The 24,919-nt window shown below is 30.8% G+C and overlaps 1 protein-coding gene across 2 annotated transcripts in view; it reads left to right on the plus strand.

Annotated features, from left to right (window-relative positions):
• LOC145314249 (uncharacterized) overlaps window positions 1–24,919 on the plus strand; it is a 44,593-nt gene that overhangs the window by 4,949 nt on the left and 14,725 nt on the right. The window contains exons 2-9 of one of the 2 annotated variants that reach the window (XM_080154092.1): window positions 5,243–5,279; window positions 5,725–5,784; window positions 13,729–13,813; window positions 15,631–15,684; window positions 15,851–15,870; window positions 21,864–21,935; window positions 22,927–23,002; window positions 23,238–23,389. In XM_080154092.1, coding sequence (XP_080010218.1) covers window positions 5,243–5,279; window positions 5,725–5,784; window positions 13,729–13,813; window positions 15,631–15,684; window positions 15,851–15,870; window positions 21,864–21,935; window positions 22,927–23,002; window positions 23,238–23,389 — 556 coding nt within the window. Of the gene's footprint in view, window positions 1–5,242; window positions 5,280–5,724; window positions 5,785–13,728; window positions 13,814–15,630; window positions 15,685–15,796; window positions 15,871–21,863; window positions 21,936–22,926; window positions 23,003–23,237; window positions 23,390–24,919 lie in introns of both variants that reach the window. The other variant, XM_080154091.1, reaches the window with a different exon arrangement.

Genomic DNA, 24,919 nt, shown 5'->3' on the forward strand with positions numbered 1-24,919 from the left:
TTGTTATTTTTGGGTACATTTCATCTAAGCTAATGTCAAATTCTGTTAATAATGTATCTAAAGAAGAGATAGGAACATTAGAAGGTGCAACTATGTCTGCATGCATTTTACTTAAATGTTTTACAATGGTTAATGGATCATTTGTTAGTACATTATCAATAATTAAGTTATGCTCATTTTTAGTTTTTCTACGACAATGACTGAAGGTGTAAGAGTTATTATTGCCATCTAATATCAAACCTCTTAAAAAAGCAGTTTCTGCTCTTATAAAGGATAAGTTTCTAAAAAATTCTTGCTGTTGGCTAATCAAAATTTTGATTTCATCAATTTTTTTAAGGTTTTTATATTTATCTAGATCTGCATAGAGCTTTGAAATTTCTTTGTCAAAATCTTGTGTTTTGTTAAAAGAATTAAACTTCAGTTTTGAGAAAAATTTATCATGATGAATTTTTAGGTGTTTAAGTAAAGCAAAAAGTACTGATAAATCTTTATATTCTGGTTTGTTAAATGAGAAATCTATGTCTACATTTTCCTTATTTTCAGAGTAAAATTCGAATTCTTTTCTTGTACTTTCGTCTGCATTGTCAAATAGAAAAGTAGCTGTTTCTTTTTTCATAAGCTCTATGAAATCAGGGATTTTAAAAAGATGTTTTTGCCAGCTGGGGGGGTTATAGACATACTTTTTTTGTACACCAACAGTAAGGGTTTTATGATCAGAGAAGGAGTTATATTTAAAGCTTAAATGATTGAGGTTAGTATTGTTAGAAAAGCAGTAATCAATAACAGACATGCTTGTAGATCTTTCCCCCCTCCCCCTCCACGTGCAATCAGTTTGCATGTTCAGTTTTTTAGCAACATCAAATAAATTGTATTTATCTACAAAGTTTAGTAAGGCACGTGCTTTAGTTCTATGCTCTGGTCTAGTAAAACTAATATTCATATCACCTATAAGTGTAAAATTGGTAATATTTCTTTTTAAAAGAAAATTGTCTATTTTTCTTAGGATTTGAATTGTAGATTCTGTATCACAAGGCAAATAAACAGTAATAATTTCAAATTCAGATCCTTTAGAAATAACTTTAGCATACATAGCATGAGCAGAGGAGATGACATGAATATTTGTTTTATCAAAAGATATACTTTTGTCACAAAACATGAAAATCCCTGCCTTTGGTTTAGGTGAACATGTTTCACCCACATAATCCATATTTGGAGGAAGTTTTAATTGTTTGTGATCAGCATCTAATTTAGTCTCTAAACATATGTATAAAGATGGAATATATTTAGCACTAGATACTAGTTCTCTAATTTTGGTGGGAACGCCTTTCATTTTATTTTTGCTCCTTGAATGAATGCCTAACCCCATAACATTAGCACAAACAATGTTAAATTTTGCCATAATTTCTTATTGAGAGATATGGCGCCCTCAAAATCTATCGTATATAGACCCTTAGTTCAATTTACTATAAAGAATAGAGAAGCCTTGAACTGTGGCAAGTAGTGTGAATATGATAATACCAAGGCCCAAATATCGGACTATAATACACAAGTTTAGTATAATGTAAATAAAAGAAACAATATTGTGTTCATACAAAACAGGAACAGTGCGATATTAAACATTACAATATTAATTTGAGATTTTTATGTTAATATTTACTTCTTAGTAGATAATACATTATTTACCTTTTGTGTTTTGTATGAACACTTTCATAACGCATTTATAGGATTAAATAATCAAATGAAACAAGGATGACAACATCCATAAAAGCGAAGCTCTGAAATGAAAGAACAAACAAACATTAACGCTTGTAGAAAGTCAGAACTGAAGAAATATTAAGTCTATACAAAATTGTAAGTACATTTGTTGCATAGCTGATTAAATACCAATTACTGTTTAAGGACATACTGACGTTTTTAGAACTTGATTATTGAGATGCTTCGCTTATAAAATTGTACCTTGTTGTAATAGGAATCAGTATTAAAAAATAGATGAATGGGTTAATTTTAGCATACAAAAATTTGTTGTCAAAATGTAAAAAAAAGAAAAAGAAAAAAAAACAGCATGTTTTAAATGAATGTATGGACTTTCTTGTAACGATTATAGAGTTGCTACGATTTCTAAGTTGTACCTAACTGTTAAAGGAGTTAGCATGCAATGTTTGGAATAGATATGACAATTCTAACCTGTTTAAATTTTTGAAAGAGCTAACTGTTATGAACGTACGGACGGACGGACAGACCCTAATTATAGAAAAGCTTTGTCTTTAGAAACTAATGGCAGGAAATTAATATGGTGCATAGCAAAGCTTTATCAAGAAATACGTTAAATAGATTTATCTAACATTTTCATAAGAAATGAAAGGTTTTGTTGTGAGAAAAAAGAGAGAAAAACAGGACAGATTAATTTCCATAAGTTGTAATGTTTAATATTATTTTAATTGAACTAATTAAGTAAATTTTAGAGTAGCTTTACTTTTTAAGAGTATATTCTTGTTGGAGGCAATAATTCTGTAAGCTGGGCTGGAGCAGGGGGTGTGCCGATCTGGGATGGAGATACTGCAAAGGGTATGACAGGACATAGCATAGGTGGCACAATAAGGGTTATTTGGTTGTGCATAATTGAGGTCAGATTTGTGGTTGGTGTTACAGGGAGGTTGTCTAGTGCATGATTTGGTGGTATTGAGGTTGGATAATCATGCATATCTGTACCCTCCGACCTGTAACTCTGTTCTGGTGTGCAGGAACCTGAAAAGGAAGGCCTAGTGCCCTTAGCTAAGGGTGTATTAGGCCTAGAATCTTGAAGTGTGTGTGTTGGCGGTGAGGGTTGTCTGTCTGTGTCCGGCTGTTCAGTCTCGTTCTTATCTCTATCATTGGGCGGAGGTGGCAATTTGTCATACTTGTGATATGACAGATTTTGTTTTCTTCTATGCCTCCGTCTACGCCTCCGTCTACGCCGCTTAGATTTGTTAGAAGTACTTAATGTATATTCTGTACTTTCATTAGATGTTGAATGTGCAAGTTCCAACACATGATTTCTAACAATGTTTTCCAGCTGCAAAAAATATTCAGATTTGAATTCTGTGTCATTTAGAGGAATTACAAAGCCTCTCTTGTATAATTCTACGCATTTTGCGTCAGTGAAGCTAGAATAACTGCTATTTGACGCAAGTTGAAGGGAATATAGGGGCCCTAACTTTTCATCAAATGTAGTACAAAGAAAATTGTTTAGACTATATGAGTAGATTTGACCTTCCTGTTTGAGCCTATTCAAAATGACAGAGAGACATTTCACTTGATGTCTCAGAATTGGGTAACTGTTTAGGCAGTATAGTATAGGAGGTGCATTACTGCCTAAGTTGTGCTTTGCTATAGCAACTCCTGCTTTTCGGCATTCAGGATTGTAAAAATAGATGTTAGCAGCATTAGTTTTAGTTTTTATCACTGTTTTCACTAATCTAGGTCCACCAAAGGCGTAGCCAATAGAGGTGATGCTAGTGTTTTTAAAAGATTTTAGGCTAGGTATGTGTGCCGAGCTGCCTACATCATATAAGAATGGAGTTAGAGTGTCACTATCAAGTGTTACAGGCTCTGAGGGAAGATCATATCTTATGTTAAAATATCTGGTTGTCATTGTAAACTCGGCTTCTTGTTCTATAATGATATGTCTTAAGTGTGTGTTATCGAGCTTCAACTGTTCCAGCTCTGCAGACAAACTGCTCGCCATTTTTATGTAGATTTGTTAGGGATCTCTTTTGCAAATAACTGTTAATGTATGGGGGAAGGATATGCGTTGAATGTAGAAAGGGTTGGGTGTGAATGTTGGATGAGGGAATGCGGGAATATTAAGTTGACCGGGTTAGAAAGTATTAAATTACAAGCTAAATGTAACATATAGATGTATTTGAGTTTTTAAATTAACTGTTTTTTGTTGTAAAACAAGCACTTTTTAATTATGTTTTTGAAAAATTATTGTTCACTAATTAGCTTTTGTATATTAATTTTCACGTTTGGTCATTTTCTTGTTACTTTAAGTGTAGTATAGTCCTAAAGTGGGCTCTAGGAGCTAAGATATGTCACAAGAATATTATCATGTCTTTACAGGGGGAAAGACAAATTCACGTTAGGTCAGGTTTAGACTTCCATCTGATTATTTTCTATTGTACAAGGTTGATTTCCCTGAGGCTTACAGTTGGCTAACGCGCGGCTGCCGAGCCCTATAAAAAGTTTTGTCGGCCATATGATATAGATGATATGATACGATGAAGAAATTTATTTTATTTTTATTTTAAGACGTTGTTTTTCTCTCTATTTTTCATGAGATAAATGAAAAACAATTTTATTTGATTAATGAAAAAACAATTATTGAACTTCCAGACGAATTAGAAAAATAATGATACACTAAATACTCTTTTTCTTGGCACTTCTTTCTTTTATCACTTCTAAATAATTTATGTTATGGAAAAGTACCCATTTTTTCTTGTTTTTTTAAATAGTTTCATAACTTTGGAAGTTAAAACTTTGAGGCTTTTAAAACTTTTTAAAAAAATTAATAAATCAATTAAAACTATTTAGAATGTATCTTTTTAACTTGAAATTTATTTATGGATATCACAGCTATTTCAAAATATTTATTTTTCACTGGATCAAAACCGGTCTTGAGCCATATACTTATTATAATCTGTTTTAATATTAAATCTTTTTTATCGTCTGATAAACTTTTTGAAATTTTTTTTTAAATGCACAGTATTTTGAAGCAAATACCTCTTAACATAAGGTAGGATTATATGAAAATCATCATTGATATGAAATAGATTGAAGTAAATAAGATAAAAGAGCACGTACTTGGAAATTTATTGCATTGACATTTACAAAACTTTGACAAGGTGTTTCTTTTAAAACAAGAATTTTAAACTTCCCTTTTAAACAGCTAAGTTTCAAAGACCTTTTTAAATTGAAAACGTAAAATCAAACAACATGTCCTAAAGACTTGACAAATAATATAATTTTGGGAAGTCCATTTCACAAATGGCTCACAAATATAATTTGTTTAAACATATAAACACTGTTTTGGTAGAAATGTAATGTTTTTAACAAGGCCATCTTTCTTTTAAGTTTTAATATTTAATGTTTCATCTTTTATGATTACCTAACATTTTAAGTTGACAAATTTGTTCAGCGAAATATTAATATTTAAAATTGTAGTCAGTTATCTCAAATACTTGACATGATATTTTTATTTTAGGTCGGATACCTCGTGACAAGCCACCAATTATTTCCAGGTAAAATTATGAAAGATTATAAGGTTTTTAATAGTTAGTGGGGAAGGGGCCGGGGTGGGTGGAGTGATTTATAGAATCTTTATAATTGAACATAATCGATCTCTTTAAATGCCTAGATCTATAGATGAATATATATAGTAAATCTTCCTGTACGTTACCTCAAACTGCCTAGTGAGCAGAAAAGCCCTTCTCCTTTTCAAAAATAATATATAAAAATTGGGAGAGGGATAGATTTTTCTCTATGCATAACCTCTGCGGGAGACCTAACCCTAAGAGGGGGCTATACAAACAGGGCCCAAACAATATAAGGACACCAGGTACCTAATATATCCTGTAAATAGTAAAAAACAATCAATGGAAAATGTACATAGGTGGGGGGTTTCTGTGCTCGACTAGGCACTTTAACGGAAACGACTAATCTTTCTTCTAGAAATCAATTTTTTAGGGACCATGGAATCAGAAATAATAACTCAGAGTTTTCCAACAGTGAACAAAGAGCCATAAGGTAAGACATTTGGCATTTAAACTTAATTTAGACATCAAATCAGTGTCTAAAATTTACAAACCTTTTCCCTAAAATTCCAAATCCAAAAAAAATGTATTAGTTGGTGCTAAATATGGGTAATATCTAGAGGATTAAAACACAAAAAATAACATTTTTATATACCTGAACTCTACCCTTAAAACATCCATGATAATATTTCAAAATTTTTGACAATTTGATTTCATGATTTTTGTCTTGGAACTTAAAAGCATAAACGTATATGGCTAAAATATTGATTGTCCCATTCCACCCCCTTTCACCTGAGTTGGATTCTTTAAAAAAAAATTGCCCCACTAATCGCTTAGTGGGGCAAAATTGTTTTCTTATGTTAATAATCTTTCTAAGATTTTGTTTATTTTTTTTTGTAGATTTTTAATGTGATTTTGGTAAATTTTTTTTAAGAATCCACCTCTGATCCCTTCTCCTTTTCCTTGATGAATGAAATGATGTACATGTTACCAAACTAAATTGACGATAATTTTTCCCTTGTCATGATATTCTCTAAGTATGTAGTCATAATGTCACTAGAATCTCCTTATGTCGAAAATGTTTCACTTACGACAACTTTTTTTTGAAACCATATAGTCGACATTAACCATTCCGTACTGATATCGATAGTTTTAACAGTAAAGACTAGAATCAATCCCCAAACACAAGCGGACACGTAAACATAATCTATTCTACAGTTTCTAATAACCCCCTACCACGAAATAATCAAACAAATTTAAAATTTTGAGTGAACAATTCGTTTTGGAACACACGTCAATTTCTGGAAAAAAATTATGTTGAATTGTAGCCAAAGGATTTTTTTATCTGTTTTATATCTGGAAATTTATATGTTTATCAATAACAACTAATAAAAAAATTTTAAAAGAAAAAAATAGAACAATGGATAAAATATAGAATTATTTTATCAATTACGAGCGTGTGCGTCCAAAGCATCTAGGGGACGTCACCGAAACTGTCCCAATTTTGTATAACTTTTGCGGAACAAGTTCCAATTACGTCATATTTTTCTTTCCCGAAAAAGAGAAGGGGGAAAGAAAAAAAAGGGAAGGGGGGAAGAAAAAAGAGATGGGAGAAAAGGGGGTTTTCCCCATCTCTTTTGAAGAGATTTTCTTCCCCCCCTCCCTTTTTCGGGAAGGAAAAATATGACGTAATTGGAACTTGTTCCGCAAAAGTTATACAAAATTGGGACAGTTTCGGTGACGTCATCTAGGGGCTCTGTGTTTAAAGGGGTAGGAAATGACAGAATAATAACCTAAAACCATTTAGTAGATATCGAAATCATAAGCAACAAACAAAACAAATATTACTACTATATATGTATAATAAGATGATCATTAACAACTATTCAAAATAATAAGTAAGGGCTTGACATTATATCTTTTTGAATCTATTTTACTATTGGATATAATCGTACTTTGTAAGTATAAAAGGCCCATTCTATTTATTTTATTGCTATCCTGTATGCAATAATTTTTTTATGAAAATAAACATTCACCTGTTTAATTATGATATCATCAAATTTTGATTATAGAAAGAAGTATATAAACATTGCTGGAGTGTTTATTTTAACAGCACAATCTTATAAGATTTTATCTCAGGGTTTTAATAATAATCCAGCGGATACTGGAATAGTTATTTCTCGCATCGTATTATAAACGGCTTTTTTAGTTTTTTAGCCCCTAGGTGCCGTAGGCTAAAAAAACTGGTTTTAATCTTATGATTGTACATTTTTATATTCGTAGAAAGCTGGATATAATACGATGCTAGACATAGTTTTTTCGTATTCATGAGAACCGGTTCCTATCCACCGGATTCGAATGAATACGAGAAAGGATTTTCCACATTTAAGTATGTCCAGCTGTCTATTCGTAAGGGTTAGATAGTAAACTAATACATGTTTGAATGCTGATGCCTAGTATAATCAGGCAAGATATTTTAGAATGTCTTAGATAATATTGATATATATGTAAATGTATCATTTGAGGTTAAAAAAACTTAATAAATATGTTAAAAAAACTGCACTAATGCCTGACAAACCCTCGAATAATAATTTGTGCTTTTACTCTCAAGGAAAGTTCGAAAGGTTAAGAAAGATTTATTGAATTTTTATGGAAAAACTTATTCAATATATTTCTCCGTAAAAAATGGGTTTTTATACATTATTTTAGTAGCAAAGCTACTATATACATATGTATTTGTTTCTGTCTGTATAACGTATGTAATGCAATAACCAAGCAATTTTCAATACAAAAAAAAACATTCGAAAACGCTTTATATCCGCAGGATTAGGACTGAAAAATCATGTATCGCATTGTATTTTACTTTCTACGAATAATAAAATAAAAATGGAATTAATCTTTTAATTTTTACTTTTATTATCTGCGGAAAACTGTTTATAATAACTATTTCTTATTTTCTCTTCCAATCTATTTACCTCTCCTCTATTCTATTCATTACCAACTTAATGGATAGGTTAAAGGTTTAAGGCTAAGCTACGCTCAAAATGAATGTTTATACTTTTTTCATCATTGTTTCTTTAATTCTTTGCAACTGAATTGTATCGGTTAAGCATTTGGGGATATGATTACATATTATCTACGGAAATGTAATATGTAATTGTAAACTGTTTTAACATCCGTCCGGACTTCTTCCTGGTTAGTAGAATAGCTACTCTATATCTACAATATCTAGTATTGGGAGTGGAGGCCAAGAAAAATAGCTTAAAACCAACTTAAGACATTATAAAAGCTTACCCGAAACTCACATCATGCGAACCATCATTTTTCTCATCTTCAGACAAAAAACTTACTACTGTATATTAAAAAAAATTTTTTTTACAGTTAATGTTTGTGTTCAATAAAATCTAAAATTAACCGTTGAAATGCTATTTATCTAAGGATGGGGTGGGGGAATCGATAACGGGACCAATATAAAGCTTCCCTTAAAAATTATTAGTTCAACTGTTTACGATAAATTAATAAATATAACTTAGAACACAAATTTTAACTTTAGTAATTACAAAAAGCTTGGTTTATGACAAACATGACGCGATTCAAATTGACAAATCTATGACTTTTTGTTTTGTTTTGACATTCACAATCGTGATTTTCCAAGGAACATAAAACAATAATTTTATATTCACAGTTCCGCAAATTAACAACAATATTTGCCTTGCAAATTTAGTGTTTTTATAATGTAATGTTAATTATAGCAAAAATAGCTAAATATGTTTTAACTTTAGAAAAACTTTAGATAACTTTATACCTCTTATTAGTTTATGTTAATGTTTATTTTCGGTTTTCGAAGATTTTTTGCTAACTGGAGGATTTTATTTTTTTGCAAATTTTGTTGAAATCTGCACATATTGACAAATTATGTTTGAGCGCTTCCTTTTATTAACTCACATCGCACAGACATCATTATTATATTTTTTAATGCTCGTAAAAACATGGATATATATTCAGCTACTTTAATCTATTTGAATCAGGTTATTGTTTGTGTGTATGTATAGGGTTAAGTGACGTACTAAGCGAAGCTACTGTGTAACTTACTTTGCCTGTCTGTCTGTTCGTCCGTTTGACGGGAAATGTATTGATTTCGGCTTCTAATATAGATATAAAGCTGTTTTTTTTTTTTTGGGGGGGGGAAGATTCATTTTACCTATGCGCTTGCAGTGTATATATTATTTTTTTCCCGTCAGTCTGCCGGTTATATTGTTAGAATGTTATTTCTTTAGGGTGTTTTCGTTAGTCCAACATCGGTATGGGTTATTTTACTGATTATATGTACCTCTCCATCCCCTCTCCATGCATATACACCGCCAAAGCATATTCTAAAAAGCAAATAATAATTTTGTTACCGCTTCCCTAGTAATTATCACAGCAATGTAAAAACTCATTTTGCTGCAGAGCTTCTTAACAAGCATGATTTGTTGGTGGGTTTCTATAATGCAGTCATTTAATTGAGAACAAACCAACATCCATAAAAGCGAAGCTCTGAAATCAAACAGCAGAACAGACGAACATGATAGTGAACTTAAGTAGCAGAATATTGATTTAAAATTGTATAAAACCTTGCTGAAAATTTAAGTACATTCAGGAATCTGTTTCAGCTCAGCAGGGGCGTCCAAGCTTTTTTTTGGGATGGGTAAACATTTTTTAAGGGGGGGGGGCTAAAATGGCGCGCGAAGCGCGCCGTAATTTTTTTTTACCCCCCCTAAATTTTATACCCGGGGGGGTAAAATTTGCTTGGGGGGGGGGGTAATTACCCCCCCTGAAATCTGTTGGCAGGGGTTAATTTTATTTCCTCCCTCCCCAAAATTTACCTCCGGGGTAACATTTTTTTTGGGGGGGGGGGTAATATAAATTTTATTAAATATCCAGCATTAAAAATGCGCGCGAAGCGCGGAACAATTTTTTTTGTTAGAGATATTTTATTTTGGGGGGGTAAATACCCCCTCCTAAATGGTTGGGGGTGCCTACGGCACCCCCAGGGTAGGGTTAAATTTTAAATGGAGTGGGTAAAATGAAAAAAAAATTTGAGGGGGTAATCACCCCATTACCCCCCCCCCTTGGACGTCTATGCAGCTCAGCTTAAAATATTGTATCTTGTTGTCATAGAAATCATTGTCACAAAAATCAGATGAATATGATAATAATATCATACAAATAGTTGGAGATACCCTCCCACAACATGGTTGAAAACCTGTTTTGCCCGTTTAGAAGCTTATCGGTCAACCTGCTAGCGAAATCAAACACACAGACAAAAAGACATCCTATCATTTATGAAAAAAGGATAGATTTTAAATTATTGAATTTCGTGTACTATATTATGCAATATTTTTTTGAAACAATGACGTACTTCTTGTTGACCCTCCAGAAAATTTGAAACAAAAATAGACTTCACCTGACACAACATTTATTTTAATCAAAATTTTTTATTAAACTCAAATTCTCGTGAATTTACATTGTTGGTCAGATTTTTTACTGTAAGCTTAACTAGCTGCTACGCCCCTAGAGGCATCTAGAGGCTCTTGGAGGAAGGGGAGGATCCAACCCTCTATGTATGATTTCTTGGGGTGATTACTCTTGGAGGGTTATGGTACCCTCCCTCTAAATAGTTATAAACCTTTAAAGGACACATAAGAAGTATTGCAAAGGAGAAACATATCGGTTTAGCAGTTAGCATGATCCTTCTGTATACACAGACAGAGACAAAGTATTAAGAAAAGAAAATTTAAAATAGTTTAAAAGAATCCTTCTATTTAAATTATTCAGACTTAAGTAAAAACTAAGTAAAGTAAAAACTAAAAATAAAGGATATCTATGAATGTTGTTATCCTATTTTTTTAACAAAATAAAAATCATGCCAGTATTTGATAACACGCAACTTTATTACAAGTAATTAGATTATACTAGCAAATTCTAGAACTTGCTGCTTAATAAGTTTAATTAATAGGTAAACTAGGATGGACTTCATAATTAAAGAACTACAAAGCTAGACTATATTTCTTCCAATTTACTCAGAATTTTACACCCATTGAACTTAAGGTTAAAGGTAGTATAATATAAAAAGTTATTATGTCCAAAAGTAGGAAAGCTGCTTTAGCTTTAAAGTTAAACAATTAGGCATATATTAAGATGAAGAAAAAAGAAAGAAAGAGAATAAAAGGAAAGAAAGAGAATGTGAGAAAAAAAAGAAATAACAGTAGATTAGTAGGACAGACATAAATTCTTACAGAGCAGTTTTGTAACTAATAAAATTATAACTAACTAACTATGACAAAAGCAATTTTATGATATCTTGATTGTATGCAAAGTCAGGGAATTAGGGATAAGTGAATAGAAAATATATTAATCTTCCCCCATTTTTACAAAATTTAAAAGACAAACAAGAATGAAAAGTAGAAATAAAAACAAATATAGTTAGTAGATTTATGAAAATTTTTAGTATGTTGTTTAATGTCTACTCTAAAATTCTATATCAAATAGTTTCTGAGTAAATTCAATTTTCCACGTACATTAATTTAATTTCCCTCTCAAAATTCAGACGGATAAACATAAGAATTTATAGAGTTTATGTTATTTTATCTTACATTGAAATGTCCCTATATTTATGATGGCAAGCCAAGAACGTGTAGAAACACGTTGGAAGTTTTATCAGAGGAAGTTTTATAATTCCATAATCCTCTCGGAGAATAAAAACATAGAATATTTTCATTTTTATGTTGAATTATAATATTTTATCCATATTGGGAGATTCTTTTAAAGAAAACATTATTTTAGGTTCAAAGCTATTCTTTAACAATATTATATCTGTCTGAGATCTTTGTATGTAATTGATAATAACAAATGTAGTCGAGAAATAACATCAGGTTAACGGATGCGCCAATGGTTTAAAGGTTCATAAGGGAATATAAAGATAGGCCAAAACCAGGGATAAGGGATGGGAAACCTGACCGAAAATTAGGTCTCAGCCTCCTTTTAAAAGTGATGGGGCAACTTTTCTTTTTTGCCTATAAAATCAACTCATTTCCCCCAGTTCCTCATTGGCTGTAGGCCAATATCCAATAGCCTGAAACTTGCTTTTAGCATTAACCAATTAATTAATAACAAACGCGTCCCCCAGTTCATTATTGGCTAAATTAATTAAACCAAACATAAATTTCTGCTATTAGAAAGACAACAATGGAAACTTTCTGCTATTAGAATGACAACAATATATATGACGTTCAATCACATCAACTTATTATTAAATTTACACATTAATAAATGTCCATATAGCAAAACATAAATTGAGAGATCGTTTTTTAAAGACTGAGTAGGATTCAACATTTTATACTTTAGAACAATGTGAAAAACTCATGTCTTTAGACAATTTAAAAGTTACATTTCATGTGGAATTGATAACCCATCTAAATGATCATAAATACAAAACTAGTTCAATATGTAAATAAAAGTGTACTGTGTTTTGTTAAAAAAAATTTCATTAATTTTGGTAAAAATTATTGCACACTTGATTGAACTTTTCTGTTAATATTTAACGTAAAATAATTTTTTTTTTAAATTCTTAATTTATATGTTTGCTATGGAACAATTAGTTGATAGAATGTTACCCATGTACTTATTCAATTCTACTTAATTTATTTATTAAAGCTGGGGAGCTAAAGCGGTGTTTATTTCTATATACAAATTTTGGGGTGAAGTAGATCCCCCCTTAAAATGTTTGAAAATAAATCAGATTTAACCATCTCAAAAAAAACTTTTTTTTAAATGGGGGGGGGGGGGTTGGCGAAGTAATAACGGGATTCTACTTAAAGCCACTAACATATTGGTTCTTTGAAAAGTTTTTATTGTATTTTATGATAGGTGAAATCAACTACCTGAATTCTATTCTATACTTTTTTTCTTTGCATTCATATAATAGCTATTTCATCATTGTTCATAGTTTTCAAATCTAACTACTGCGTCATCCCGAAACTAGTTTTTTAGGCCTAGTTGGAAAATAGGCCTGGAATAATATTTTCTTACGTTTCCCATCCCTTATCCCTGGGCCAAAACAATCCTTAGAACAATGTGAACCTTTGACATACAGTAAAATCATCTCTGATATTATTGAAATCATAAGCTTCAGACAAAATAAGCCTTACAACTTGGTATAATAGGATTGTTTTTATTCTAACAATGTTTAATCCATGAAATCCTTTATGAACCTTTCTATCTAATGCAAAATTAATTTGCTAGGGTCGTTGGAAACATTTGTCCCCGAAAAGATAATCCTTCTCATAATGAGATTCTATTTATAAAGAAAGATTATCTGCCTGTCTACCTAATCAGTTATTTTAGAAAATAACTGCAAAATTAATTATTTATAATTATTATTCTCTTTTTTTTTTAGCGAATATTTTTCTGACTTGCAGATATTTGTCTGCTCAAGATTGGGTCCTGATGCCAACCTTCCTATACCACAGTTAAACATCCAGGTAAGATGTTAGTCTGTACCTGGTTAGGTACAGACAAACTTTCTTTGATAAAATGGTCAGGTATAGCTTAGGTTAAGTGTTTAATTTACTTATGGTTTGTAAATTATAGAAAAATTATGATAATGATTTGACAATTAAAGTTAAGAGGAAATGGAAAAAATAATCACTTATTTAATTGAAAAAAGATCTTAATATATATTTGCTTAGAGTTTGTTTATTCAAACTTCCATTTACTTATCGCTGTTATTTCTTCCAGCCTGTTTATTTTGGTAGAATAAAACCAATGACTTATTGTAATAGCTTATGAAATATTTACAAGAACAGTTACTTTAAAAAGTTAAAAATCCTTTAAAAAACCAAATTGAAAACTTTTCAACAAACTTGTAATCACATGTAATAGTTTTGTTAGTGAAATAAAACAAATTGTAAGATAAAACTAAAAGGTAAAGATAAGAATTCAATACTGGTCTTACATATATAAACAGACAAATATACGGACAAAATTATTGACCACAAAGAATTGCAGAGTAGCTTCGCTTCAAGAAAAGGGGAAATCAGATTTGCCACAAGGGAAAATTGAATTTAAGGCAGTATTGGCCATTCAACTCCAGTTAAATAATCTGACCTTAAATTTTTGGTAGGGTTTCAAATACAATAATTAAAAGCAAAGATATTATCAAAAGTTAGCCCCCCCCCCCAAAAAAAAAAAAAACTAATTTACATGAATCTTATTATTATCTTCCGTATTAGAGATCTAAAAGGACAAACAAACATCCAAAATCTTTTATTGGTAAATTATATAAAGCTAAGATTTTTTTATTTGAAATGGAAAAGGTTAAATATTGTTGAAAACTGATATATTATTTACGTCTGAGTCCAACTTTGTTTTTCAATATTTTACAATAAAGGGAAATATATAAAAATAAGTTAGAATTTTGAATTGCGCCTGTGTGCCACTTGTTACCAACCTCAACATTTATTTAAATGAAAACTTTATCCAACCTAAAAAGGGCGTACAATTTCTAATTGAACCAATATTTTACTTCTCCTCTACCCCAAAAAAATACAAATTTTTTTGGGGGGATGGTATTACTTCCATTACAAACAGCAAGGGGCATCCTTTTTATCCTAAAAGAATAATCACAAAAAAGTTAAAGAATAGGGGGAGATTTGAAGTATTTTTGAAATAAGCTTTTTCACCAAAGAAATATAGGTCTATCCTCTTAAAGTGTCCAATAAGGACTGAAAGCCCCCCCTCTCTATATCTAAAATAAATTGAAAATAATAGTTTATTGTTTGTCTTATCATTACTTTATGGTAGGTTAGGTTAGGTTATATTGAGGTTGTATGCCTCGCAGGGGTTCAACATAGCAATAACCATATTTTCTATTTAATTCACAAAAAAGGAAAGAGGGGTTTCTTTGTGCAACAGGCACTTTGACGGAAAGCACGAAATATATAAAAAGTAACTATAGTAAATATGTTTGAAGGACTTTTCAACTAAAAATGTATTATGTCGAGTATTTGGAAATACTTGATATTTGCTTATTTAGCTAAAAAAAGTCATGAAAACAGTTTTATATTTACTAAAAGAAAATCTTTCTCACGTTGACTTTCATTACATTTATTATTACTCACAGTTTGGTGTAAGAAATTGGAATTGTCAAAAATTCAACTAAATTCTATCTATCTATCTAGTGTGAGAACAGAGCAGAGTTGGTGGATACCCTGACCAAAGATGGATACTACACTATAGATTATCTATCTATCTATCTATCTATCTATATAACTATCTATCTATCTATCTAACTATCTAGTGTGAGAACAGAGCAGAGTTGGTGGATACCCTGACCAAAGATGGATACTACTCTATAGATTATCTATCTATCTATCTAGTGTGAATACAGAGCAGAGTTGGTGGATACCCTGAGCAAAGATGGATACTACTCTATAGATTGGCTATATATCTATCTATCTATCTAGTGTGAGAACAGAGCAGAGTTGGTGGATACTCTGACCAAAGATGGATACTACTCCATAGATTGGCTATCTAACAGGTATAATATATTTAAAATAGCTACTTTAGAATTTACCTTTGCTTGTCCTTACCCCACAAACAACTTAACGTCAACTATTTATTACAATTAAAAAAAAAGTAAATCCTATATAAAGTTTAATTGATCTTAAATCTATCGCAGGGACTTATAGCGCTCAAAATTGAATAAAAGCCATATTATTTTTTAATAGATTAAGAAATATTATATAACAACTATGTCAATGTATGTACATGTTGTCTTTATTCAAATGAGACTATATAAAGTTCATGGTCGTGTATGTATGAATGAAGGACTTGTAACTGAGAATTTTAATCCTATTATAAAAGTGAGGATAAATAAAATGACTACTTAATTGGGTTGAGTTTCTTAAGATAAAGCTTTACTAGGCTAACTTACATTGGCCAAAACTTTCGTCGCTCTAATAATTTTTCAGAGTTTTTTTTTCAAGTATAGCTTCAAAACCGATTCAAATCCGCTAGATTAGTAAATAATATACAAATCCCATTATTTTTACCATTTTTGATAGCTCGGGGCTTCGGCCCCTCGGGGCTTACAAACCTAGTATCAATTTTATAATTTTCATTTTACTATCCGCAGAAAGCTGTCTATAATACGATGCGACAAATAACTATTCTCTGTCCATGTGTTTATCCTGCATAAAATTATATCTTTTCCAGCAGAATAAATTTTAAAAGTTTTCCCAACCCTGACCTAAATTCTCCCCCACAGGGATCACTGGGTTGGGGGAAAAACACAATGATAATAATTATTGATACCTAACATTTTAATAAAAAGTATAGAAGAATTTTAAATAATAAATATTTATCGCATCGAAAGTTTTCGTGAGTGCCTGGGCCAATAAAACTGGTATAAATTTTACGTTTTTTTATTTTATTTATGGAAAATTTCCATAATACTACACGATACATGATTTTTCAGTGTGGCCCTGAACCGTTTTGATACAGCAGATATTAATCAGTTTTGAAGCCATACTGGAATATATGCTTCTGTTTATGTATCGGGATTGGGGGAATTTGATGAAAAAAAATTCCAAGACCACCTATACCTTTATCCCTGATAATACTCTACACACTTTTGCACAGATATTATTTATGGATCTTTATGAATTCTCACCACTTTTACATTACCTCAGGGATCCCAGGGGATAAGACTTCGTACGATAAATTGATGTACTTACCCACTGATGATCAACAAACTAACTCCTTTTGTAAATTGGAATTAGTGGTTGAAAATTTAGGACCTTAGTACCCAAAGTAGACAAGCGAATAAGGAACGTACCGTGATTATAAATGTTTGGGTACCCGCCCTGATAAACTTAATAATTTAGGTAGCTTTTTGGATTTAAAAAAAAATATAGTCTTAAAAAGTATCCTAACTTACTTTATAAACATTTGAAAGGCTTCTTTGTATTAAGTATTAGGAAGGTAAGATCTAAAAACCAAAAAAAAAGTATTTTTACACTAAAGGTTAAAGAGCTTCATTTTACTATTTATTTTTTAAACTTACGCCACCATATCATATTATAAAAAAGTATATATTTTACAAAATAATCTTTTTCATAAAATCTGTGCTGTAAAAGCTGACCTAAACAAAACCTTTAATTAAATTAATATTTTCCTCGTAGTTTTATAAAAGAAAGAAAGAAGATTATTTAATTATCTATATCTTTGTTCATATATAATATATTATAATTCAATTATTTTGATATATTTCTCTATTGTACCTAGATATTACTCCATATAAAGTCATAAATCATTTACAGAGATTAATAAATATATTATTCTTTTTTCTCTTATATGATAATACAAAAACTAATTTTACTTACACCTATGTTTTCTAAATTACGAAATATCAATAATATAAATCTTTTTTGCTTTAGTTACTAAATACAGAGTTAGACAAAATAAAAAATATCAATAAGCAGAAACATTTGCAAGTTTATTTATTTATTTTGAGACTTGCTAAGTTACTCTATTAGTACTTTGGTTTTCCTTATATAGTAAACATAGATACTAGAGTTGTAGTCATTACACGTCTTTTCGTAAGTTTTGCAAGTACCAACAACTAATGTACTCTTTCGTGTAGATCTATAGTATAAGCCAAACTGTGTGGATAACACTAATTAAAGTTTTTCTTTACAACATGAAAGAAAATAGCACAAAAACTGCCTTAGAATTAAATAAAAAGATAAATTTACCTAAAACCTGGACCTAAGTGAATCTTCTTTAAAAAAGAAAACTCGATTGGTTCAGGAGTTATCTAAATCTTAAGCTACTTATAAAAAGCTTTATAATAGGCTAGAAATGAAGTAAAAGTCTCTAGAGCTTATGCACATAGATACTTTAATACTTTATAGTACTCTATTATATAATTTTATTAGGCTTTTGAAGTGGACATTAACCATGATTGAAAATTAAGTACAATGAGTGCAGCTATTCATAATTTCCTCATTAACAGTTGCGTAAAGTCTACACTGTGCATTAAGTCTACGTTCATATTGCCATACAGATATACATACCTTGATTATAGAGTAGATGAGGTACTTAAAAATGTAAACAATACCACTTTGGTTTAATTCATCCGTGTTTTCTTATCTATAATAATAACATAACAATTCTATAACTTTTTGTCATAAAACTTTCCAAGATAAGTTTTTTCTTTTGTCTGTAAAAAAATATTTTTTTGGATATCATGTCGAATATACAAAGCATTTTTTTAGCATTATTAAGTCTTAGCAATTTTGAAATATTTATTGGACTTGCGAACAGTAGCAGAGAGGGAGAAAGTTTTATAAGTATGATCTATATTTGTTGACTCAAAAATTTAATTAAATCTTGATTAGTTTATAGTGTACAAACTTTTCGACCAACGATCTAATTCTACAAAAGGATCATTTTTGTTTTTCATCATTGGTTATTTATAAAACTGTATTGCCCTTTGTCTTATCCCTAAAGATCCCTGGAACCTAGACTGGGTGGTTTGGGGGGGGGGGGGGGGACAGTTTTGCAATAAGCATAAACCATAAAAACCTTTCTTAGTATATGAGACTTGATACAATATTTTTATATATATTTTTTCATCAATAAGTTATAGTGCTGACCAAAAGTTTATTTTTGTGCCATTATTATAAAATATCAATAATAAGATTTAGCTTTTGGGAGTCACAAATGATTCATATTAGACAAGCAAAGGGGCGTTCAAGGAGTGTATGAACCCTCCCCCCACGAAAATTAATTAGGTAGGCCTATGTTCCCCTTTTTTATACTGTACATCACTTACAGCCCCCTTCCCAGTCAAGTCCATATCACGCACCTTATGACAAACTGTTACAGGAATCATCATGCCAAGTATAAAATCTATGGAACAATTCTAACATGCCTTAATTAACGTTAAGAGCTTTCTGTTACGGAATTACGTACCTACTTTTATTTTAGAAAAGCTTCGATGTTGAAAAATCTTCTAAAGATAGTTGAGTTAAAGAATTGTTTTAAGTTTAGAGGATGAAAAAGGTTTTTCTTGGATTTATTTCCCTATACATGAAGGGAAAGGTGATAAGAAGAAAATAATATATATGATAACATTATGAATACTTTCTTATATATTACTAGTGGCTGCGCTCCTAGCATCTAGGAGCTCTGTATTTCTAGGAGTATTAAAAGTAGGAAAATAGCATAAATCAAAACTTAGATTTAAAAATTTAAAAGCCTAAAACCATCCAGGAACCTTTAAGAAGATTCCATAATATGGAGAACTGGATTAGTTGAGTAGATATTGAAATCTTAAAAAAACTTACTACTTTATATAAAAGAATAATTATACAAAAGTTTTAAAAAAATATGTATTTCTCAATTTTTTTAAAGATAGATTTATCTCTCATTCCTATCCCTGTTTTTCATGTTAGAAAACCTTTATCTCGAATCAATCTATCTTATCTTTTCCCACTTTTTCTTCACTAATACATTTCCAAGGACGCTATATACCTACCTACCAGGGACCATAAGGGATAAGACAATGGAGATATATTAACATAGAAAATAGATTTCGATAATAATAAGAAAGATTACATCTTCTGTTGATAAGGATTATTGGTTGCAAAATATAGACATTACGGGTATAGTCCCTTTCGTAACATCGCTCCTTATGGGGCGATTCTTTGTATTTTTCACAGTAGTTTTTCTAACCCTGTGGGGCAATCACCTAACCCAATATAACCTAACCTAAAATAACCTATAAAAAGCCATTTTAAAAATACGACGAATCGCCCCTTATGGGGCGATGTTACGAAAGGGACTATTCCCAACGTGGTTATAAAACTTCAGGTGCCAGGTTAATTTACAGTGCAATGTTCCCTCCTTCCCTTATATATACAGAAAGTTTCTTTGTAAACCAATCTTACTATTTATACAAACACAAAGTATACTTATTCTGTATTGGCAAGCATATTTCTTGCCTTTTTAAAAGTTCTATAAAACTTTCCTACAGTACTGTTAATTTCAATCAGTGCTTTAAACATAATTTACCCTAGTATTTAGGGAATTTAATTTCAAAAGGGTAAGAACGTGGCAGAAAAATAGCATAAAGCCGTTTTAAGAATTAAATAAAAAAAGAATGACCTAAATTCAACCCTGGGTCTATGTGAACAAAGCCTTCATCAATAGAAGAACTTAACTACTTCGGTAGTTATTGAAATCTTTAGCTGGGGACAAAAAATTCTCACCTTCTTATAAGATATGTATTTGTATGTTAGGTTTGAGTTTGGACCACAGCGCGTCATACTAAAGAATTACTATCTACACCTGCTTTGTCTAGTGTGTGACTGTTAATATCTATCTAGGTAATGGGAATATATCCTTGTAATTAAGAAGGAACTATCATTTATTAAATGATTATCATATTACATTTATCAGTTAGAATTAATCTCTCATAGAATAATATATAATTACATCATTTGTAAATGTACGATATGTTACAAGAGTAATTTTTCCAAGAAAATAAGCTTAACTTAAAGAATATCTTTGTTTCTAAAATGTCTAAATGTTTATATTTAAAGATTTTGTAAAGGTTGAAATTAAGAAATTAAATGTTCGAGTATAAATATTTACTTTATGTGGTAAAAAGTTTATGGACAAATGGATTTGTAAGTATAGGCAAATTAAAATTTTGCAATGGCTAACATTTTACAAGGTTTTATAGTCATTTGTACAAATCAGGTGTATTTTAAAACATTAAATGTTTCTTTTTGGGGGGATGGGGGCGAAGTTTCACCTCTCTAAGAATATAAAAGTAGAGGGGAGGGCGTGAGGTAGAATCCCTCCCTCCAAACTTGAATAATACGTGTTATCGGGAAGGATGTACTCCCACTTCCCCTTTTTTTTTAAAAATTACTATCTTCCTTAATTCCTGACTTTTAGATGTAAATATTTGCAACACCTCTCAATCAATATATTTTTATAAAGAAGAAAAACATACTCTTGAAAGCAGTGGTCAAGGTTTTGCAGCTCCTCTTTGATTGACGTTGTACACTGTATTTATAATCCTTTAAGACTTGTTATGACTTTCAATTGCAATGATTTAATTATGACTTTTTGACAATTACTAAACATGACTAATATATTGGTCTCTGTTAACAAACTTATTTCAAAGAGAATTAAGCCTTTTAACACAATACCAAGCCTTAGGTTTAAATATTTAGAAAATATTTCTGATAATGTGTGTGATCCTATTTTATAAGGCAGTAAGTTTTTCTGTCCTAGATGTATGGTACTGAACTGATTCAGTTCTCAATTTCACATGAATCCTAGGGTGGGTAACCGGACAGTGTGTCTAAAAAATCAGCCATGTGACGTGATAAAATGAGGAATTATCCATCTCTTTTTTAGGAATTTTCTTTGCCCTCAAACTACATCTGATTACATCTAGAATCTAGGGGTGCAGTCGCTAGTTGTACAAACTATAACTAGGAATTTGTTTAGGCTATCAGAAGAGGAGGTAGATGAGGCTGTTAAATCTATCTCCATGATTCATGCTGCGGGTTTAGCTTACAGGTAATCATACAATTTTCATAGATTTTTTCATTAATTCTCATAGATTTTAAATTAAAATTTTATTCTGGAAACAGTGTATTATTGGTTATTTGCCCTTGTACTTTTAAAACTTGAGTACATTTTCTTACGGGCTACTTATTAACTGCCACCATAAGTAATATATGAGGATAAGGAAAATGTATTATGTACATGTCAATACATAAATTGTATGTTAATCTTAGTCAAGGACACATGTAATGTATTTATGTACAGGAATATCTTTAACTTACAGGATGTCTGTATATATGTCTGCCCAATAAGATTTTTGCTGTTGTTAGACATATAAACTGTGCAAATTAGGGAAGTAGGTTTAAGTCTATTTTTTAAAAGTGTAGGTAAACATTGTAATAAGGAAAAAAGCAATAAAAAAATTTTCTCTGTATTTTTTCATTTTTCCCCAGTTATATAATTTATACATTAATATTTTAACAATGCTTTTGAAGTCAACATTAAATATGCATGTATTTTAATTTCATGTTTACCTTATATTTTTCTCATTCTTTTTCTTTGTTTCAGAATAATATTTAATTAAAATCAATTCCTTTTTAGAATAAATTTTTACTTTAAAACTGTTGAGAAAATGAAATTATCCCTAAAACTATGTCTTTTTTATCCTTCCTGTATTATATAAAGTAGTAAGCTTTTTTTGACTGTAGCGAGGGATCTCGCAAACCGCCAAACCGTTATGGTTCTCCTTTACAGGGTAGCTTTTCATAGGCACTGGTAAGTTTTTTTTAACTATTTAAGGGGATGGTAACACCACCCTCCCAAGAGAAATCATTCTAGAAAAATGAACTTTTCCCCTGCTAAAAATAAAAACTTTATTTTCTTCTTTTTATAACTACAATTGAAAGTAGGTGGGTCTACTTCATCCCCCCTCTCCCTCCCTCCTACTCAAGGACTAGCGTTACTAGTTATAATTACTTTATTCATGTTTTAAATTTTTGTTTAGAATGTCTTTGAAAACTGATGTACAGAGCAAGTATCCCTGGATCAAGGAAGATATTTACACTTCAAACAGAACCAAGGTATAACTTTATTAGAAATAGATCCATTTTTTAGTCTTCGGGTAACACCTCTTTAGGGGCGTTTCGTCGTACTTTCACAGTCGTACTTCATTTGTCAACAAACTGTCCTTAATCAGTCATCAATCTGAAATTAATCTGTTTTTAATCTATTCTCATAGCAATTTGCCATTAATTTTTCTCAATCAGCCCTCAATCATTTTTTAACCTGTTTTCAATCCACTGTTTATATTTGTAGATTTTGTTAGCCCGCTACCTGGACTCGTATCTGTACTACCTGTCCTCCCTGCATTGTTGTGAGGACGTAGTATTCACTCTCCACAGATACAAGAACGCAATCTTTCAGCTTCTTCTTTCTCTTCGCAAACCATCTGACAGCCTTGGTAACAGGTAAATTATATAATAGCCTCGCACATTATTATCTTCTTTTTACAAATAAAAAGTGCAGCAATTATTTATAAGAAAAATATTGTATGTAAATCAAGTTTCAACTTTACAACTCATAAAAAAATAAAAACCTACCTACAGAGATATATTAGCCCTCAAAGTAGATAAATTATTTTCAAGACAGATACATCTACTGAGAGGATAAGTGCCTAATTTTTTTGTGTTTGCAGTTATTCTTTTGAAATCAAGAGCTTGTCATAAATTCTACATTAAAGTTGCTTTTATAATTATAAATTTTTGATTTAAATACATTATCAACTATCTAATATCGAAAACAAATATTCAATTTACCTTCTTTTAAAGTTTATAAAATTTTAAAGGTTAAATTCTAACATTTATAAATTCTTCAACATGATACATGCTACAATTTAGATAGAACACTTGAAATATATTTTGTTGTTCCATATTTCTTTTTCTTTGTTTAAAACCTTCACCATTGAATTTAAGGAGGAAAATCGGTCAAATTCCTTCGAAAAATGAAAAATCTTTTTTTATATCTTTCAGCTCTAACCCTGCAGGGGTGCTCTCATCCTTACTAAACCCAACCTAAAACAACAAACCAAAATACTCGATGGCTCACTATCAATAAAATTTCCTTTAAATTAATCTTGGATACAAAAAGAAACAAAATGTTTTTCCAGTATAGCTTCGAAACCGATTGATATCCGATGGACAAGAACCGGTTCTCAACCACTCTTGTCTTAACCTCTTTTCGAGGAAGCTTTGTGTTTATCAAGTTCAAAATTAATTCCTTACCATTATTCTAAAACTAAGCGCAAATGTCGTCTTGTTAGCCTTTCCTTTGATAATAGACGCGGCATGGAATGTTTATATGCGCCCACGTTTTTCACTTTTGAATGAGATATGAGAGTGTGAAGATTTCGGAGAACAAAATTGGGCCTATCATTGGTCTCATTGTGTGTGAACGACCCTAGTATATCAGGGATTTGAAACCATAAGAGCTTCAGGTAGAATTTGTTAATTTTATAAGGAAGAATGGTGTATAGGACGATTATATGTAGTTTTAAAAAGGCTTTAGCCAGCTAAGCATGAAACTTAATTATGATTAATATATGTTTTAGTAATTTTTATGTGCCTTATTGTTGCATTTAACAATGATTTATTAAACCAAATAATTTTCCTTTAAAGCCAAAGTTTCCAAAGATTTTTTACCGTAGAGAAAAATGATTTTTAAAAAGCAAATAAGATTACGTGGTTATAAATAACTGGAATTATGAACTAATTGATATTGTAATTTCAGGTCTTTGAAATAATTTCATCAATAAATCTATATTCAAACCTGCTGTTGAAACTTGATGGTTCCTGGTATTGGGGGTTTGTATGTTCGCCAACTGATCTCGTGAACTTCCCGCTAATTCGGAAGTCAAGCTCAACCAAAGTGTCATGGTTGAGACAATTTCAAAGGAATGGAGTTTGAAGGAGCTGCACAAGCGAATTTCAAATAACCTGATG

The sequence above is a fragment of the Acartia tonsa genome, chromosome 3, assembly GCF_053477335.1.
Source record: "Acartia tonsa isolate MP-2025a chromosome 3, ASM5347733v1, whole genome shotgun sequence".
In the NCBI taxonomy this organism is placed as follows: domain Eukaryota; kingdom Metazoa; phylum Arthropoda; class Copepoda; order Calanoida; family Acartiidae; genus Acartia; species Acartia tonsa.